At 40.6% G+C, this 22263-nt stretch overlaps 1 protein-coding gene across 3 annotated transcripts in view; it reads left to right on the forward strand.

The window, feature by feature from the left end:
* The window catches only part of LOC106083982 (serine/threonine-protein kinase NLK), a 440409-nt gene that overhangs the window by 413683 nt on the left and 4463 nt on the right, over positions 1-22263 (forward strand). The window contains exons 7-8 of one of the 3 annotated variants that reach the window (XR_009398621.1): positions 4411-4504; positions 4795-5414. Coding sequence is in view for 2 of the 3 variants with exons in the window: in XM_059370477.1 (XP_059226460.1) it covers positions 4411-4504; positions 15404-15422 (113 nt within the window). In the remaining variant the exon portion in view is untranslated. Of the gene's footprint in view, positions 1-4410; positions 4505-4794; positions 5415-15403; positions 15667-22263 lie in introns of those variants that run through there. The other 2 variants (XM_059370477.1, XM_059370464.1) reach the window with 2 other exon arrangements.

Genomic DNA, 22263 nt, shown 5'->3' on the forward strand with positions numbered 1-22263 from the left:
TGGTAAGGATCCGAACCAGATATTCAGAAGGGCCGAAAAGTCTTGCATATGGCTAATGACTGGGCTCGACCCAGGGGTCTCAATGTTAATCCAGACAAGACTGAAATATGCCTGTTCACGAGGAAAACGAAGGTGGGCCAATTTGACGCACCAAGTTTCCTCAATGAAACGATTTCGATATATGACAAGGTCAAATACTTAGGAGTGATCTTGGATAGAAAACTTAATTGGAAGTGCCACTTTCAGGAGCGTACTGAGAAGGCTCACAGATGTTGGGTACTATGTAGACGGGCCGTAGGCTCGAAATGGGGCTTACGCCTCAGTAGTTTGGTGGAATGCGAAAATTGTAACGTTAGGACCATACAACAAGTTCAGAGAATATATTTTCTTGACATAGGCAAAGCGATGAGTACCACTCCCACTAGGGCACAGGAAACTAGTCTACATATCCGACCCACATTCATACAGATAAAGTGTGAGGCAGCCACTGCGGCTATGAGACTTAAGGCGATGGGAGAATGGATAGAGGATGGGAGCAGCTCATACCATCGCGTTATAATCGAGACGACCATAGGAATCCCGAAAGGAATGGAAGAGGTCTCCGATCGGATACCTGAGACGACATTTGAGGTCGAGTGCGATGCATTGCTGCTAGCAGCACAGTTTTGGACTGACGGAACCCTAGTATGTAAACCCATCTGGAAGATCATGTTACACGGATGGATCAAAGCTAGAGGACAGAGTGGGCCTGGGGGTTTACATTGAGAACCCAGGGACTGAGATCTGTTTTAGACTGCCTGACCATATTACGGTCCGTTGACACCACACCATCTCCTGCATTCTGTAATAGCTCAGATCTCTGCCTGCATGACCGTATTATGGTTTGGCAATCGAAAACAGATCTCTGTCCCTGGGTTCTCAATGTAGACCCCCAGGCCCACTCTGTCCTCTAGCTTTGATCCATCTGAGTAGCATGACTTTCCAGATGGCAATACCAGAGGACAGAGTGGACAAAGCTGTCCTCTAGCTTTGATCCATCTGAGTAGCATGACTTTCCAGATGGCAATACCAGAGGACAGAGTGGGCCTGGGGGTCTACATTGAGAACCCAGGGACAGAGATCAGTTTTCGACTGCCAAACCATAGTACGGCCATGCAGGCGGAGATCCGAGCTTTTACAGGATGTGTGAGATGGTGTGGTGTTAACGCGAGGACGTCGAGTGTGAATATCTTTACGGACAGTAAAAAGGCCATAAGGGCAATAACAACCAGGACGTTAAGATCACGAACAGTCTTGTTGTGTAAGAAGGATATTAACGCCATAACGGAGTAAGGGGAATGAAAGGGCAGACGATTTGGCAGTGAACTGCGGTCGCTAAACTTGGATAACCCGAAGGCTTTCAGGTCGACGCAGTCCGATTTAAGGGTGTGGGCGACAAACGCTGTGGATGCGGGGATGCGGATCATGAGTTGACGAGGCTATTGCTGAAAAGAAGTAAAAAGGAGGTCAGTATAGCTTTTAGTATCATAACGGGATATATAGGATTACGAGCTCATTTAGGCAAAATCGGTGCGGCAAGTGATAACATGTGTAGTGCATGTGGGGAAGATAATGAGACCTTAGAGCATTTCTTATGTCATTGCCCGGCCTTCGCGGCTAACAGACACCGGCACTTAGGTGGGGACACAATACCAGACATGAACCAACTTAAGGGAGTGGTATTGAAAAAAAGTAAGGATTTTGTAAGTAGCAGGTAGGTTACTTTTTAGTTTTTAGAGCGCACAATAAGCCAATTACTGGCTTAGGTGTATGTCAATAGTGGCATGGGGCGGATTAATATCTGCGCCCTCTTTTCTTATCAATTCAATCTTACCCAACTTAACCTAGTCCAATTTTGGCATAGGTTAGGTTAAGTTTAAGTGGCAGTCTTCCATCAGACTGACTTAGAAGTTTTCGTCCCTTGTGATACCACAGGAACAGAAGAAGGAATATGAATTCTAGTTCCTGCCGTTGAACCATCCAGATCGCTTTAAAAAGCCCAATAATTTGCGAATGTTCACAGCCGCTAAATCAGACAGGTTCTCAAAGAAATGATAACCTAAAGTAGAACTCCTTGTGACTGCTAGTGCGGGACACACACACAGAAGCTGTTCTATAGTCTCTTCTTTTTGGGTAAAACAAAATTTGGATATCATCTGACGATAGCGCTCACCATTCTCAGTTACGGTACGATTCGCATCATCTTTGAAGAAGTACGGTCCAATGATGCCACCAGCCCATAAACCACATCAAACTGTGACTTTTTATGAATGCATTGGTAACTCTTGCAATGCTTCTGGCTTATTTATTACTTCCAACAACTGTGCTAAGTAAGGTTCAAATCGGTTCATAACCTGATATAGCTGTCATATAAACCGATCTGACTTCTTGAGCCTCTAGAGGGCGCAATTGTTATCCGATTGGGGTGAAATTTTTTACAACGGCTTCTCCCATGACAGCCAACATACTTGTCAAATATGGTGCGAATCGGTCTATAGCTTGATACAGCTTCTCTATACACCGATCTCCCTATTTTACTTCTTGAGCCCCAAAAGGGCAGAATTCTTATTAGAATTGGCTGAAATTTTACACAATGACTTCTGTGGTCTCCAACATTTATTTCAACTTTGTTTGCCTAAAATGAAATATCGGAAAAATAACTCGACAAACGCGATCCATGGTGGAGGGTATATAAGATTCGGCCCGGCCGAACTTAGCACGCTTTTACTTGTTTTTAACCTAAAGTGGGTGCACCCCGGTAGCCGAGTTGGTAGCGTGCTTGGATTACCAGAGAGGGGCCGTGGGTTCGATTCCCGCCAGAAGCCTTGGTCTGTCGCTACTTTAGTATCACAACGGACTTAAAATTGTCTAAGCGAGTCTATAAAGGGCTGCCACTTTTATCAAACCTAACTTAACCTAAGGTGTGGGCGAAAACGAAGCTTGCTAACATTCGTCGTCACAGACTTTACTATGAACTCACGACACTGTGCACCGTAGCACAGAGGTTAGCATGTCCGCCTATTACTCTCAGCGCCTGGGTTCGAATCTTGGCGAGAAAGTCAGAAAAATGTTCAACGATGGTTATCCGCTCCTAATGCTGACGATATTTGTGAGTTACTATGCCATGTAAAAAAATCTCCCCTAATGAGGTGTCGGTGCGCCGTTCGGACTCGACTATAAAAAGAATATCTTATATGGAATGTTTAAGATGGTATGTCAGTCATATAAAAACTTCTCCACAAAGAGTTGTCGCACTGCGGTACACCTTTCAGACTCGACTATGAATCGGACACAGCGTTGCCGTTTTGGGCTTTTTCTACCAAAATTGGCAGGCTGGTAGGCTTTACTTTAAATTTTAAGGGTTTGGTCTTGCAATTAGTTAAGGGGGAGTTTATGGGGTGAAGCTACCCCCAAATACTTGGCCTCAAAATTCAATATCAAATTCGTTTTTTCTATGCCAATTTGAGGGTAAAAAGTGTACTCCACTACCAATGACCTTTTATTGATGTCCTCTACTATCCTGATCGGCCTTCATATATTATTTTTAATTCCTTTTTTTTGGGTAGGATAGGAGGAGGGGATTGCACTCTGGCACATCCTTTTCATTTGAGTACAATATATTCTCGGTCGTGCTAGATGACAGTTTGGTGTTGTTTTTATTGGGTGGAGAGGGTCGCTCCCCCCGACCCAAAAGACAATTATTTCTGTTCTTTATTGGCGCGATTTTAGATTCGAACTCTACTGACATAGACCTATTATCTCGCTCGAATTGCACGTCCTATTGAAGGGTATTTTGTGGGTGGGCCGGCCTAGTCTCTATCCCAAATATGTATACCAGATTCGTAGTCAATTCCCAAAAACATTTCATTTGATACCCATATTGTGACATTGGACATTCATGCACGTTTAAGGGGTTTTGGGGTTGGGGAGGCCCCGTAGATACCTTGGACCAAGGCCCCTCAGAAGCCTAGAAATAAATTTGTATGTCAGATTTGTACTGTACTTTTAAATATCTTTCATTTGATACCCATATTGCCCAAAGCGGTGAAAGAGTCCTGTTGGTGGGATTTTTGGGAGTGGGGGACCCCCCCCCCCCCACCCCACTTTGGGCGAAATTTTTATACCAAGTTTGTACTCTACTATTAAATACCTTTCATTTAATACCCATATTGTCCCAATCGGTAAACATGTCCGTCTGGGTGGGTTTTGGGATGGGGCGTTCCCCGTTCATTTTACCCAGAAATTTTGTACCACTGGGGGCAATGCTGATCCGACAGAACTCATTGAATGTTCAAGGGCAAATTGGTATTTGCATTACATTTTTACTACGATCTTTGTTTTAACTTGCTCATCCTAATTTTCTCATTACAGAGGAAATGCATAAATTCATAGCAGAACAGCTGCAGACGGGTCGAGTTCCATTGTGCATAAACCCCCAAAGTGCAGCATTCAAAAGTTTTGCCAGGTAAGTGGTGTTAAGAATTTTTTATTTTCAGCTAACCTCCTCCCCTTAACACAAATTCGACGTTCAAAATAGCTGTCCAAAATTTAAAAATTTAAATTTCATTCTAACACATTGTGTACTCTGCTTTTGTACTAACATTTCCTTGTTACACCTCAAAAAAGTAACCTTTTCAAAAAAATTAAGCATTAAGTTTTGCTCATAATTTTAAATCGAAAGTTTTTTTTTATAATTATTGTATTTGTTTTTATTTCTTCTTCTTCTTTTTTTTCGCCATAACAAAACAACTTAAGCCAATAAAATAGTGAAGTAAATCGTAAACCACAAAATAGTTCTACTACAGAATAAAACACACACTGCTGCTTAACCGATAGATAAAAAACTTAAAAAAAAATATATAGATCAACGAATAAAAAATAGAGAACTTGAATAATTCAAAGGAATCAAATTTCCAATGAAAACCACTCAACAGAAACAGAAGACTTCAGTGATATTAACAAGGATCCTTAGAGAGAAAGAAAGTGAATAAAGAATGAGAGAGGGGACACAAGGGCTGACCTTGAATATGACGAGAAGATTCAAAAGTGCATTTAAAATACGAAAAGAGATACAACTCGAATGTTGGCCAGAGGCCAAAGCTAGCTGCCAACTTAATAATTGGTCGAAGCCCCCTAAAATATGCAACACTTATAATCAAGCTGTAAGCTGTAATTGCATTATAAAGCGCCAAACAGCAAATTCGTATACGTAAATAGTTAAACTGGAAACTTTTAAATATTTGCTATAGCCATGCCCTGTCCTGCCCTTCGGTATCATATCATCTTAGAGGGCGTTTTGTTTGCGCCATTAAACCAGCCACAATCGTTTATGTCCTTCTGAGCATTGAGAATCTTGTACTGCATTGCTCCTCTAGGTCTGTTAAAATGGGAAAACTTAAAATTTATACGATTATCATTTATTTATTGATTGTTTCTAATTACTATTACTTTTTTTTTCGTTTGGTTGTTCCTCTCAAGGGATGGGCCAAAATGAAAGCACAAACAACAACAACGACCAACAACAACAAACAACAACAACAAAATAATGATTGTCGTCTGTGTGTCACTGCTCATTATTGTAATTGTATCAATCGATTTTAATTGATGACACCAGCCTGTTTCACAATTCTACATTGCAATTAATTTTAATTTGTAACGAATGAATATTGTCATTATATAGTATTTACATGTATACATATACATATGTATATATGAATGTTGATGTATGTAAATGTATGCGTATGTGTTTGTAGAGGCAAACATGCAAGATAATAAATTTTGCTACCTAGGCTTGGGACTATCAGAAGTTAAAAAAAAAAGAAAATGCCATCTCTTTGCGACAAAGAAGTTTTGCTCTATTAATTATAAATTTAGTTCAAACGTAAGAATTGTTACAAAATATTTTTATTATATCCCCACCCCCGTAGGAGAGGGGGTATATTCATTTAGCCATTCCGTTTGCAAAAAATTGCAAATTTTGCCCATGAACATTCCGCTAAGGAACTGGGGCAAACTTCTCACATATCAATGAGTGCATTCCGATTCAAGTTTAAGCTCAATGATAAGGGGCCTCCTTTTTATAGCCGAGTGCCTCTTTGGAGAGAAGTTTAACATGGCATAGTACCTCACAAATGTTGCCAGCATTAGGAGGGGAAAACCACCGCTGAAACTTTTTTCTGATGGTCCGCCAGGATTCGAACCCAGGTGTTCAGCGTCATAGGCGGACATGCTAACCTCTGCGCTACGGTGGCCTCATTCCGTTTGCAGCACATCGAAATATTAATTTCCGCCCTTAAAGAGGATATATATTTCGGATCGTCGTTAAAATCTAAGACGATTTAACGATGCCTGTGTGTCTGTCCGTCTGTCCGTCCGTCTAAAGTCTTCAAAAATTGAGATATTGAGCTGAAATTTGGCCCAGATATGTCTTTTAGATGCACGCTGGTTAAGTTCTTGAACGGGCCAAATCGGACCATATTTGGATATAGCTGCTATATAGACCGATCTGCCGATAAAGGGTCTGAAGCCCATAAAAACTTTATTTTTCATCCGCTTTTGCTGAAATTTGAAACAGTGAGTAGTTTAAGACTTCCCGTCAACTGCCCCAAATATGGTCCAGATCGAACTATATTTAGATATAGATGCCATATATACCGATCTGCCGATAAAGGGTCTGAAGACCACAAAAGCTTTATTTATTACCCGATTTCGCTGAAATTTGCAAAAGTGAGTTATATAAAGCCTCCCGACATCTAGCCTAAATATGGATTAGATCGGTCTATATTTAGATATAGCTGTCATATAGACCGATCTCCCGATAAAGGGTCTGAAGTCCATAAAAGCTTTGTTTATTACCCGATTTCGCTGAAATTTAAAAAAAAAACTTGGGTTAGTTTAAGCCTCCCGACATCTGACGTAAATATGGTTCAGATTGGACTATATTTAGATATAGCTGCCATATAGACCGATCTCCCGATAATGGGTCTGAAGGCCATAAAAGCTTTATCTCTTATCTGATTTCGCTGAAATTTGAAACGGTGTGTGTTATTAGGTCTCCCGACATTTGACTTAAATATGGTTCAGATTGGACTATATTTAGATATTGCTGCCATATAGACCGATCTCCAAATAAAGGGTCTTAAGCCCATAAAATGATTATTTTTTATCCGATTGTACTGAAATTTGAAACAGTGGGTAGTTTTAGGTCTCCCGACATCCGACCCAAATATGATTCGGATCGGACTATGTTTAGATATAGCTGCCATACAGACCGATCACCTGATAAAGAGTATGAAGCCCATACAAGCTTTATTTTTTATCCGTTTCGCTGAAATTTGAGGAATTTGGTGCATTAGTTGTTCAATTTTCACCGGATTGTGACGAAAGGGGGTCTACATATATACCCGAGGTGGTGGGTATCCAAAGTTCGGCCCTGCCGAACTTAATGCCTTTTTACTTGTTCTATGTTCTTTGTTTAAGTGGCAACGGCTGGTGAGGAAAGCAAACAGGAAACGAGGTACTAATAGGGTGCGATGCCAACTCTCACCACATTTTGTGGGGTAGTACCAACACTAATAAGCCCTGACAGAGTTCTTGAATACTAACGACCTAATAACACTTAATATTGGTAACACCGCTACCTTTGTTAATAGGATTGGGGAGGAGGTATGAGATGTGACGGAAAATCGTATCGATGAAATTCCCGATTGGAGGGTCTACATGGAACCCTCTTTCTCTGACCATCGCTACATTAGGTTTAGAATAGCACGGCCAGCGCCGAATCCGATAAGCTTCCGTAATAAGTTGAATACCAACAGGCCGAAATTCGGAAGATGACATGGGCAAGATAATTTAGATTGTCCAATCGTAGAAGCCATAGTCTTGGCATAGATGGAGCGATGAAGACCACGCCCATTAGGGCACTGAAGACTATTCTAGATATCCGACCCATTGACATACAGATGCAATGTGAGGCAGCCACTGCGTCTATGAGACTTAAGGCGATGGGAGAATGGATTGAGGATGGGAACAGCTCATACCATCGCGTTATAATCGAGGCGACTATAGGAAACCTGGAAGGAAGAGAAAAGGATTCCGATCGGATGACTGAAATAAACCTTGAGGTCGAGTACGAGGCACTGCTGCTAGTGTCGTACTCTTGGACTGACGGAACTCTAGTATTGCCATCTGGAAGATTATGTTACACGGATGGATCAACGCTAGAGGACAGAGTGGGCCTGGGGGTCTACATTGAAAACCCAGGGGCTGAGATCAGTTTTAGACTGCCTGACCATAATACGGTCCTGCAGGCGGAGATACGGGCGATCACGTAATGCATGAGGTGGTGTGGTGCTAACGCGACGAAGTTGAGTGTGAACATCTTTGCGGACAGTAAAATTGCCATAAGGGCCATAACAACCAGGACGGTATGGTCACCAACACTCGTGCAGTGTATGAAGGATATTAACGCCTTCTCTGAGGATGGCAAAATCCGCATCGTTTGCCGGTGCCGGCCAATAACGGAGTAAGGGGGAATGAAAGGGCAGATGATTTGGCGGTGAAGGCCAGACGACTGCCGTCAATAAACTGCGTTTACCCGAAGTCTTTCGGGTCGATGTAGTCCGAGTTGAGAGCGTGGGCGATGAATGCAAACCTGTGGAACAGCAAAACGGTCGGTAGGACGGCGAAAATCCTATGGGGGGATCCAGTTCGTAAGAAGACGAGGCTATTACTAAAAGGAAGTAAGAAGGAGGTCACTATAGCTAATGGTATCATGACGGGACACACAGCACTACGAGCTCACTTATGCAAAATCGGTGCGGCAGGTGATAGCGTGTATAGGGCATGCAGGGAAGATGATGAGACGTTGAAGCATTTCCTTTGTCATTGCCCGGCTTTCGCGTCTAACAGATACCGGCAATCAAGTGGGGACACAATACCAGACATGAACCAACTTAGGGGCGTGACATGGAAAACAATTAAGGATTTTGTAATTCCTAACTTAGATTTTCTTTTTCAAGTTAGTTTTTAGAGCGCACAACTGGCTTAGGTGTATGTCTATAGTAGCATGGTGTATGTCTAACCCTTGTTTAAGTGGACGAATATTCTGAAAGTGTGACTGAAAATGTTAAAAGTGGAAACTACACACTGGCTGGCCAACACAAACGTCGGGGTGTTGTATGGAAAATTTTATCATTTGGTTAATGAAATGTGAGTTGTTCTATTGGAACCTAGAGCTGTAATCAATTCGTTTTTAAACCACAACATTTGCGTTTCGTTTTGAGCGAGTTTTCAAAATTTCACTTGTGCACATGATTGATTTTACTCGTTTTTCAAAACAGATGATCCAGCCTGCACAATCATACTTGTTGCAGCTCTTTGGAGTATATCGACCAAAGGCCTGCACAAGACTATTCATTTCTGCTTTCAAGACACACACTAGCAACCATAAAGTATTTCAAGAACTGAACTCTTCGTTTAAAAGACAACATTGTATGTAGCAGGGTTTCCAGTTTTTTTCGTTTCTTGTCCCCTAATTTCGAATTCTTTTTCCCCGATAATTCCCAATTACAAATTAATATCCCCAATATAAATTCCTTAAAAAAAATTTGAAAGGCTTCTTATAGAAGAAAGTTAGCATGCATTTCTTAAACAAAAATATTTTCTACTGATGACCAAACCGTGTCTCACGTAAAAAATGGATAGCATTATATATTCAATGTTAAAACGTTTACATTGGCCACTAATTCTGGTTTTATGGTCTTTCCGGGATTTAAATGCTAAATCCTGTGTTTATTGGCAGGTTTTACCATACAAAAATAAATCCGATTTTCGCTGGATTTATTTTTAAATCCCAAATAAAACCGATTTCATGGCTAATTAATCGATAAAAGTACCAAAATATGCAACAGTTTTCAAGAATTGTGTATGTCACGTAAATTGCCAAAAACGCAGTGTAAACTTACTGGATTTGTTTTCGGATTTACTTAAATCCAGATCATAAACAAATATCAATGTAAACGTGATGGAAGTCAGGTGTACTTGAAATATAACCACTGCCAAATTGGACTGTATAGATTGTTATCGTTATCATGTAATAACTGTCGATAACACGTGCTTTGAATTGTATTGTATAATGAACAGCGACATCATTGCTGTGTTTTATTTTAAAACTATATTGTGCAAATAACGATTAATCGTTTCATGTCATCTTTAATGGCATGTTATCGATAACTTACTAGTACAACTTTGCACTGATACTTTGTCCAGAACATCTTACCTCTGGTGGATAGGACAGAAATAAAACACCGCAAATATTTCATTGTTGTGTTTTATTTCTATTTTACCCAGTGCAAGTCATATGCTCTGGAGAATTTCAGTGCAAAGTTGTCCTGGATAGATATCGATGTCATGCGATTGTAATAGACAATAGTTAGCGGTCAATCGAGATTTATACTATACTAGCCGAACCGGGCCCGCTCCGCTGCGCCTTCTTTAACTCTAAAATATCTTTTAAGGGTGGGGACACTTCGCCCTGAATACGGATATCGAATTCGTGCCATTGTAGCCTATGAAGCTGAACGCGTTCGAATCCTGGCGAGAACATCGGACAAAACGGTGTTTATTCCCCCTTAATGTTGGCGACATTTGTGAGGTTCAATGCATGGGCATTTTTAAATTTTTCTTCAAAGAGGTGTCGCACTGCGGGACGCCGTTCGGACTCGGCTATAAAAAAAGGTACCTTATTATTGAGTTTAAACTTGAATCGGAAAGCATTCATTGATGTGTGAGAATTTGCCCCTTCTGAGTTCCTGATGGTAATATTCTTCCTTAAGGTGATGTTCTCATTGGGGGAGGGATGGCATCTCAGACATTTCGACTCAAATTCGTCCCTTTAATTTGAGCCCCATATTGCCATGGTCGGTAAATATGAACCGTTTGGAGGGTGTTTTGGGGCTGGGGCGGCACTTTGCACTGAAAATAGATATCAAATTCGTTCTTAATTCCCAACGAAAGTAAAGTTCAGTTTGGGGGCTGCTTTAGGGCGTACCCCAAAACACTTGTCTCCAAAGTTGGATATTAAATTCGTTTTCTAATCTCAAATACCTTTCATTTGAGTCCCATTTTGTCATAATTGTCAGGTCAAATGACCTAGACTTGAATGCAAATTTTAATGTCATATTCCTAATCTACTCCCTAATACCTTTCATTTGAGTCCAATATAGCCATGGTCGGTTTATATGCCCATTTGTGGGTATTTGGGGACCTCCCATTACTTGAACCTAATATTTTATGACATATTTGTAATCTACTGCCTAATACTTTTAGTTTGAGTCTCATTTTGACATGAACTTCGAATATATCTGCTTAGAGGAATTTTGGGGTTGGGGGGCGGTCATGCTGGGTACTTGGACCCAAATTTTAATACCATATTCGTTTTCTGAACTCCAATACCTTTAATTTGATGTGGTCCGATGGGCACAACAAGGGGCCCATCGGACCACTTTCGGATATGGGTGGCGTTTTTGGGGTAAGGGGAGGGTCCGCCTCCCCCCGACATCTAAAAATTATATAGCTTATGTTTCCTTACAGCCAAACGTACACAATCCATGAACATTTTAAGAAAATCGGTTCAGCCAAGTATTATATAGTCATAATGGGTCTAAAGGCGTTTTTGAGGGGTGGCGTGACCCCCTATACTTCAATCAGATTTCTTATGCCAGATTCGAAATCTACTCCCGAATACCTTTGATTTGAGCCCCATATTAAAATGAACATCCAATATGTCTGTTGGGGAGAGTTTTGGAGTTGGGGCGGCCCGATGGGTACTTAGATTCAAATTTTAATACCATATTCGTATTCAACTCTCCAATACCTTCCATTTGATATCTGTATTGTCCCGATCGGTCCACTCTTGATTTTATGTTGTGTTTTTGGCATAAGGGGGAGGGTGGGTCCCCCTTACCAGTTCTTACTCTTTATAGCTGTTACATCCTCTCTTAACTTAAAAAAAATGCGTTCAAAGATATAACAATGGGGAATACATATAACATCTGCAGGCCATTTTGTTCGTAAATAATGCAGGTGTACTTTGGCCAAGAAAATTCCTGTAAACAACAGTGATTATACTTCACTCATGTCTATGAGTACAGTCTGATTCAAGTTTTCAGTTCATTGATAAGGCAGGTCCTTTTTATGGCCACGGCAGTCGCGGACCAGCAGCGGTATTGAGCGGAGAGTCTCAGTGAGAGGTCGGGCCGCACCGGCTCTTGCACAAATACTGAGTGCCTATGATGCTCGATATGACAAGGCGAGTTATTGGCGCCTTTAAATAACTAATGGCCACCCTGTTATCGCAGTGATCGGTCCTTCGGACCTTTGCTCACCTACCGGAGCTTGACGAGAAAATGTGGCTACAACCTCAACATCGCCAAAAATGGAGCTTCATTGCCAAAAATTTATTTAAGTTCATCGATGCACTGTTGTTGAGTTAACTTACGTCGAAAGTTGTTAAAAAATAATCGCAGGAAAATGTTCACGATTTAATGCAATTTTAAGTTACTGTAAACAACACAAATAGCGCTCGTATGTCAAAACGTTCTGAGTACGTACAGCCTCAAAAATGACAAGCTTTACGATTGAGCTATCAGTTGGCAGATTGCAACACAAGGGTTGTACAATCCCGAAATATAAAAGGCAACCCTCGTATATACTTTTTAGGGTCGGAAATGGGTATATCAATGTGTTGCAAACGGAATGACTTCATGAGTATACCTCCTTTCCTATGGTGGTGGATATAAAAATCCATGGCGTTTGTTGCATGATCCTTTTTGGTTTCTGCCGATAAAAAAAAGAACTAGATTCGGCCCTAACGCTTATAGCTCGCTTTCACTTGTTTTGCTATATGCTCCACTCCTCTCCGCTCCGAATCCCTGATTGAGGGTCAGCCGTTAATGGGTAAATGTGGGTATTGAGTTCTAAAACATGTCTTATATTACACAGTTTGCTAAATTTCAAGGACATTTGATGCAAAAGACTCTCCACTTATGAGCTCAAAAAGTTCAATTGGAAGATCTGATCAATCTTCCCTCAAACACTTGGTCCCACATCTGGACAGATTCATATTCTACACTCAAATACCTTTCATTTAAGCCCCATATTGCCATGGTCAGTAAATAAGTCCTGTTTGGGGAAGGGTTGGACTCCCAGAACCTTTGTCCCAAATTTGGATATCAGATTCGTATTTTACTTGCAAATACCTTTCATTTGAGACCCATATTGCCATGGTGGGTAAATATGTCCGATTTTGGGGTATTTTAGGGGTTGGGGTGGTCCCCCTTGCACTTGGTCCGAAAATTGGATATCAGATACGTTTTCTAATCTTAAATACATTTCATTTGAGTCCCATATTGTGGTTATTGGTGTATGTTTGTATTTGGTAGGTTTTTGGGTGGCGCGCCTCCCCAAGGTACCCCATCCTAAATTTGGATACCAAATTTTTTTTGTAGGTTACTATAAGAGAGCACACAAAATTTCGCTTAAATCGCACCACCTATCTCCGAGTTTCCGAAAATTAGGGTAAGGGGGAAGGTCCGCTCCCCCTACAGATATCAAAAGATTTAGCACCCTATTTTCGCCACTGGATCATAACGCACCATTAGTGAAAATTTCAAGAAAATCGGTTCAGCCGTTTCTGAGTTTATAAGGAACACACAAACAAACAAACCTACAAACACACACAAATTGATTTTTATACCCTCCACCATAGGATGGGGGTATACTAATTTCGTCATTCTGTTTGTAACACCTCGGAGTATGCGTCTGAGACCCCATAAAGTATATATACTCTTGTTCGTCATGTCATTTTAAATCGATCTAGCCATGTCCGTCCGTCCGTCTGTCTGTAGAAAGCACGCTAACTTTCGAAGGAGTAAAACTAGCCGCATGAAAGTTTTCACAAATACTTTTTATTAGTGCAGGTCGATTGGGATTGTAAATGGGCCAAATCGGTCCATGTTTTGATATAGCTGCCATATAAACCGATCTTGGGTCTTGACTTCTTGAGCCTCTAGATGGCCCAATTCTCATCCGATTTGCTGAAATTTTGCATGAGGTGTTTTGGTAACACTTCCAATAATTGCGCTAAGTATGGTTTAAATCGGTCCATGTTTTAATATAGCTGTCATATAAACCGATCTGGGATCTTGACTTCTTGGGCCAATAGAGCACGCAATTCCCATCCGATTTGGCTGAAGTTTTGCATGAGTTTTTTTGTTATGTCTTCCAATAACCGTTTTGAGTATAGCGCAAATCGGAACATAAACTGATATAGCTGCCATATAAATCTATCTAGCATTTTGACTTCTTGAGCCTCTAGAGGGCGCAATTCTCATCCGATTTGGCAGAAATTTTGTACAACGGCTTCTCTCATGACCTTCAACATACGTGTCTAATATGGTCTGAATCGATCAATAGCTTGATACAGCTCTCATGTAAACCTATCTCCCGATTTTGCTTCTTGAGCCCCAGACAAGGCTTAATTCTTATCCGATTTTACAATGTTCAGCATTCTTTTGTGGTCCGAATCGGACTATAACTTGATATAGCTCCAATAGCATAACAGTTCTTATTCAATATTCTTTGTTTGCCTAAGAAGAGATACTGCGCATAGAACTCGACAAATGCGATCCATGGTGCAGGGTATATAAGATTCGGCCCGGCCGAACTTAGCACGCTCTTACTTGTTCTATATAAGAAGAGGTGGGTTTTAATAGTAAATGATATCTTTCTAAACTATAGTGGCCGTACATTTTCATTACTTCTTATTACACCACATACATAATGTTTTATATATGTACATACTATGGCAACAAATGTCCCAATGGTCATATTAATAAAATTGAAAATTTAAATAATTTTTTTTTAAGAGAAGATTTTAAATCTTTTGTACATTTTACCTCACCTCAAATCCCCCTAAAGAGACAGCTTCACACTAATTTGCCTTTAGGTTGATTTTAACCAATTAAACTTTATTTCTCACAAATATCTTAAAATCTTATAAATCAAAGCTACCTCCATCTCATTGGAACTGTAATGTAAATAGTAATTATTTAAATTAAAAAAAAAAAAATACCAATATGCATTTTTTTTGTATATGCCAAATGTCACTAAACTTTCAATTAACAACAAATAAATATATATTTTAAATATATTATTACTTTTGATTCAATTTTTAATATATATACCTAAATATAATGATAATAATTTTTGTTTTTATTTTGCCAATTTTTTTCATGCTCTATTTCTGTGTGTGTGTGTGTGTGCGTGTGTGTGTGGTTGCTATTTGTTTTTGTCATCTCCCTAGTTTGACAGCATTAAAATAGTAGCAATTCCTTGATATGATCCCTTCATAGTTGAGAGACCGTCTTCTTCCCATAGTCCAGACAGCGTACAGCATTCGAAAATAAAAAAAAAATGAGAAAAAACATTTTCCGGCACTTTGATATTTTCGTATAGCCACAGCACTGAATGTTTTTTTCGTATATTTGATTGACTGACCACCCGACTTCATCACATTTGGAATGCCTACCCCTCCTCCTTCTTCATCCCTGGATAGCAAAAAGACACGGCTATATAGCAGCAGCAGTGATTATTGAGTAGAATTATTTTGTTGTGTACCACTGCGATTAAAAGAAAGTCAAATATTTTTTAACCCTTACAAAAACTGAATATATATCAAAAACTTAAATTAGAAGCTCTTATTGTTTTTTTTTACATTGTTGGTAGTATTGTTTTTTTTTTATTATTATATTTTTCTAGCAAGTTTATACATACCCTAAAAAAATGTTTTATAATATTAGGTTGCCCAAAAAGTAATTGCGGATTTTTCATATAGTCGGCGTTGACAAATTTTTTCACAGCTTGTGACTCTGCAATTGCATTCTTTCTTCTGTCAGTTATCAGCTGTTACTTTTAGCTTGCTTTAGAAAAAATGTGTAAAAAAAGTATATTTGATTAAAGTTCATTCTAAGTTTTATTAAAAATGCATTTACTTTCTTTTAAAAAATCCGCAATTACTTTTTGGGCAACCCAACAAATCTAAGTCTATAGGCTTTAAATTTGGATAGATCGAACCATATACACAAAAGAAGAATTTTACCCATGAACAACAATGAGTACAGTCCGATACAAGTTTGGGCTCAATGATAGGGGGCCTCCTCTTTCTAGCCGAGTCCGAACGGTGTGCCGCAGTACGCCAGCATTAGGAGGGGAAAACAACGCTGAAATTTTTTCTAATGGTCTCGCCAGGTTTCGAACCCAGGTGTTCAGCGGTATAGGCGGACATGCTAACGGGTATATCCAAATCCTAACCAATAGTGACGAATTTTAGCAGAGGCTTACAGATGGGTTATACCATACTCGATAACTTATTCTACAATAAGTAATTCGTATAAAAATAGTGGTCACTACGGTCCTTATATGCTTGAATCGCGCGAAATGTGTATATATGAGCTATATACCAAATTTCAACTGACATTTAGCAAAATTGATAGTTTCCCCTCAGGCTTGCTTGGAATATAGACATTAACAAAATATTATTGTCTCTGGAAGAAGAAGGTTATCGCATGTGCTGATAACGTGGCAATTGCAGTTTGCAAAAAGTCTCCAAGCGCTCTTAAAGATATTCATCAGAAAGCCCTAAGCAGCGAAGTGGGCTAACGAAAGTGTTCTAGGCGTAAATCGGTGTACGACACTAGTAGTTCTTTTCAGCAGGAAAGACAAGATGCTCAAGGGCATCTTGTCGCGGAATCGTCCTCCCACGATTCGATCTGGTGGAGCTAGCATGAGGAATGTATCGCTCGTTAAATATCTGGGAGTGACTGTTTCGGAGAGAATGAGTTTTGTGGTCCCTTTGGATCGGGTGAAGGAGAAGATGACTGGAGTAGCCGGTATGGTTAAGCATGTTCTGAGAAGCGATTGGGATCTTAGTCGTCGCGCTGTTCAGTCCATATATGGTGGTCTATATGTTGCTTGGGCAACTTATAGAGCGCTTGTATGGCACGGTATTGCTGCGACAGTCTTAGGACGTAAGAAGATCCTCTCTTGTCAGAGGGTGGCAATGCTGGCTTGCTTGCTTGCCTGTGTGTAGGACTGTTTCGACAGATGCACTACAGGTATTGCTTGGCGCACCCCCGCTTGATTTACTCGTGAGTTACATGGCCATTCTGTATAGTGTGAAAAAGGGAATTCCATTAGTACGTGAGGATTGGCTAACCGCTTCTGAGCTTGCAGATGGAAATGTTAGGCGGCTCAATGCACTCCTTTTGGAGCGTCTTGATGATAAGTGGAGAACTAGATAGACGAACAGTGACAATGGTCGGGTGATTTACGAATTTATTCGTGACGCGACGTTCGTACGAGACCACCCGGACTTTGGCTTCGGCCTAAGGTGCCAAAGACCGGGTGGTCTAGTACGAACGTCGCGTAAGTCACCCGACCATTGTGACTGTTCGTCCATCTAGTTCTCCACCTGTCATCAAGACGCTCCAAAAGGAGTGCTTTGAGCCGCCTAACATCCCCATCTGCAAGCTCAGAAGTTTCATACTGACGGGACCTGGTTCCTTTAATGCATTTTTGCATCAGAGATATTTGTGCGCGACTGATTTGTGCGACTGTGGGAGACCTGAGGACTGGAGGCATGTACTGACGGGGCATTCCGTCTCTGTACTATGCAGGCATTAGAGATTTAGGCGCGATGGGGATTAGCAAGGCGGTGTGGGATTTCATTAGGGCCTTTGAAGACGAGACGACTGTTGCAAGGCTGGTCACCTTTTCCCGGGAAGTATTTCTTAGGAGGCGGACAAGACTTAGTGGAGGGATGAATACACGCTAGTTATCCATAACGAGGTGTTGCGACCTAGTCTTGCCCATGTTGATGCAGCGGCGTTTGCCCATTGCTGGTTCCCGTAGCTGTTGTGGTTGGGTTCGGTCATTCGTGAGGGTGATTGTGAGTCCCGTGAGGTTGATTGTGAGTCCCATGTTGATGCATATAGGTGTGGCGTAGCCCGTGAGGACTGCCGTGTCCTGTTTGTGTATATCGTCCTGTTGTATGTTTGATGCAGACTTTTATATGCTGGCTTGAGGTCGGCTTAGGGCGATTATTTTCATCCAGGTGACTAGTCCGGATCTGTTTGGGGTTCAACTGGTAGTAGTCAGGGTGTCAGGAGCCCCTGAAACTTCGGTTCCAGCCTGAAAATGGCGAGGCCCTAGTAGGGAGCAACGTGGTGGCTGTGGTTTGTACCCAAATTGCGGGTAGAGCATAAGCTCGGCGTGGAGTTGCATTTTCACCAGGGTGCCGTGACCCATAGATCGGAAGGAGTTTTAGGTAGTGCTCCGCTCCTAACCAAGAAGGTGAACACGTCCAAATACGTGGAATCAAATTGGTACTCATGTGTGGGTTACCACATGTCGGGGCGTTGGTAGACGCATTGTATTCACCCTTGGGCCTCGCAGGTTTAGGCCGTGATGGCAGGCATCTGCATTATGCACACCATTCTTGGCACCTGTTTCCTTGAGAGCAGAGAATGTGTCATTTGCTGAAAGCGCAAAATACCTGGATGTTTCGATGGACTTCTATCCAGTAATCTCAAATCAAGCATCATGAAGAGATCTAGAAAGGCAACTCTTGCCCTATACAGTTGGGGGTTTAAGCCGCGTGTCGTGCACTGAATATAGAGCTTTACAAAGGGAAGTCCAAAGCCGGGAATTTCCGTCTTCAAAAAAGCGGGCAATTTTTTCATTTTTCCCGGGAATATGAACAATATGGTCATTCTGATAAAGATTTTAAAATTTTATTTAAAAAAATATTTTAAGATGTAATAAAAAAAATCCTTTGTTCTTGCGCTTCTTTTGATTGGTAGCAAAATTATTTCATTATGTTATTGGATTTACTTCTAGCTTAGGACAACGTGTTTTTATACCCACCACCATAGAATGGGGGTATCTAGTCATTCCGTGGGTAACACCTCGAAATATTGATCTTGGATCCTATAAAGTGTTTATATTCTTAGTTGTCTCGATATCCTGATTCGATCTAGCCATCCGTCCGTCCTTCTGTAAAAATCACGATAGCGCTCGAACGCGTAAGACTAGCCGCTTGAAATTTTGCACAGCTACTTCAAATTGATGTAGGTCGTTGAAGATTGCAAATGGGCCATATCGGTTCAGATTTGGATATAGCTCCCATATAAACCGATCTCTGGCTGACATTTTGCATGCGATGTTCTGCTATGACTTTCAACAACAGTGTCATGTACGGTCCAAATCGGTCTATCACCGGTTATAGCTCCCATATAAACCGATCTCCCGATTTAATTTCTTGAGCTCCTGGAAACATCAATTCTCATCCGATTTGGCTTACATTTTGCACATAGTGTTCTGTTATTGGTTCCAACAACTGTACCAAGTACGGTCTAAATCGGTCTATAAACTTTTTTAGCCCTTACAAACCGCGATTTTTATCCGATTTGCCTGAAATTTTGCACATAGTGTTATGTTATGACTTCCAACAACTGTGCCAAATACGGTCCAAATCGGTAAAGAACATAATATAGCTCCCATTAAACCGATCTCCCGATTTGACTTTTTGAGCTGCTGGAAGCTGCAATTTTTGTCAGATTTTGCTAAAATTTTGCGCATAGTGTTCTGTTATGACTTTCAACAATTGTGTCAAGTAAGGTCCATATCGGTCTATAACCTGATACAGCTCTTTGGCTGAAATTTTGCGGATAGTGTTCTGTAATGACTTCCAACAACTGTGCTAAGTACGGTTTAAATCAGTCAGAAAGCTGATATAAACCGTTCTCCCGATATGATTTCTTGAGCAACTGGAAGCCGCACTTTTTGTCCGATTTGGCCCAAATTTTGCCCTTAGTGTTCTGTTATGACTTTCAACAACTGTGCCAAGTACGGTCTATAAACAGATATAGCTCCCATATTTTAGCATAATCCATGATGGTGGGTTCCCAAGATTTAGCCCGGCCGAACTTAGCACGCTTTTACTTGTTTCAAATGGCATAGTTCCTCTCACAAATGTTGCAACTTTTAAAAGGGAGTAACCGCCCTTAAAAACATTTTCTGATGTTTTCGCCAGGATTCGAACTTAGGCGCTCATCGTCATAGGTGGTACGGTGGCCTCTTTAATGTCCGAACATTAAAACTTGAAAATAATCGTCCAAGAATTCGAAGAGTAATTTGAGTTAACATGAGACTGCAGACCAAAAACTTCCACTTATATAGGTATATATTTCCAGTTTCCATTAAATTTTTATGTTTATAAAAATATAAGAACAAAATTTCCCGGGAACCCGGAAAATGGCACAAATTTCTTTCCGTTTTCCCGGGATTGTAAAAAGTAGGGAAATGCAAAACCCTAACTGGGTATATACTGCAGTTTTTAGACCTATAATGTTATATGGTGTTGTGGTCTGGTGGACGACGCACAGTGTCGAGAGTTCATAGTAAAGTTGGTCAAAAATTAAGGAGTTAACCTAGGTGTATGAAACATGGCACAAAGATGGACCACATAGGTTCATGTTTTGCAATAGATCCCATAAAGACCGACCTTTTGATTTATGGTCTTAAGCCCATGAAAGCTGCATTTATTACCCGATTTCGCTAAAATTTTAAACAGTCAGACACCCGATATCCGACCTGTATATGGTCCAACCTGATATCCTACATATAAAGTTGCCATAATACCGATCTGCCGACATAGGATCCAAAGCCCGTAAAAGATGAATTTATAACCCGATTTCGCTTGGAATTTAAAGCAGTGAGTTGTTTTAAACCTTCTATCATCCGACCCGAATATGGTCCACATCAGGCCACATTTAGATATAGCTGCCATATAGACCGATGTGCCGATTTATGGTCTTAAGCCCATAAAAGATGCATTTATTAACCGATTTCGCTGAAATTTTAAAAGTTATGGTATGGTCCAATATGGGCTAATACTTGTCCAATTTGAGCCAATACTGCTATTTCATAGAATTTCATAAAAATTGACTGATATTTAGATACTGCTTCTATGTAAAAGGTGATTTTTTAGAGCTATGGGAAAGTTTTCAAAAAACCGCACATAAGATTCAGAAAAATACATAAATTTTAATGTCCGTATAATTTTATGTTTGAGGATTATTTCATGCAAATGTTGACCATGACTGCGCCTCAAATGATCCGTCCGCTTAGTCCAATTTTGGCATACTCTTGCTTCAATGTTGTCTTCCAATGCGTCAATTGCCCCCTTCAATTGTCTGTATAGACATGAGCTTAAACATAGCCTCATAAATAGTCTAAAGGCTTCTAATCGCACGATCTAGGCGCCCAATTTACCGGTACCAAACCTGAAATAAAATCTTCACCCAACTCGCCTCTCAAAAAGTCTATTGTTAAGCTTGCTGTGTGGCATGTGGCTTTACGTCTCCGAAAGTTAGCGTGTATTCGACAAACGGACAGACGGACGGACATGGCAAGATCGACTTAAAATGTTATGAGGTTATACTTTCTTTAGACGAATATCTTGAGGTGTTACAAACGAAATGACAAAATTAGTATATCCACATCCTATGGTGGAGAGTATAAAAATAAAACGAAAATAAAAATATATGCATATATTCTTGAACATCTTGACATTCTAAGGCGATGGCTAGTATACCCGTCCGTCCGTGCGTCGACATCACGATAGCTGTTAAACGCATAAAGCTAGCCCGTCGAAATTTTTCCAGAGAAATTTCGACTTGATGCACTCGTAGGTTGTTGGTCAAGTCCTTCGACTTGACTTCTTGAACCCCTAGAAGCCGCATTTGTCATCCGATTGGGTTGAAATTTTGTTTGTAGTTTTTTGTCATTATATACAACTATTGTGCCAAGTACGGTTCCTATCGGTCTATGTCCTGATATAGTTCCCATACAAACCGATCTTCCGATTTAATTCCAGAAAAAGCTATTGTTATTTGATAGGGTTGACATTTTGCCAGCAATGTTTTGTTATTAATTTCAACGTTCATGATAAGTATGGCCCGTCCAAATCTTTCTATAAACTGATATCGCTCCCATACAAACCTATCTCCAGAGATGTCTTCTACGACCCCTAGAAGCTTACATTTGAGAAGCCACAATTTTAAACGATTGAGCATACCAAATTCCGCCCCTATACATCAACAT

This window comes from Stomoxys calcitrans, chromosome 1 (assembly GCF_963082655.1).
Source record: "Stomoxys calcitrans chromosome 1, idStoCalc2.1, whole genome shotgun sequence".
NCBI lineage: Eukaryota > Metazoa > Arthropoda > Insecta > Diptera > Muscidae > Stomoxys > Stomoxys calcitrans.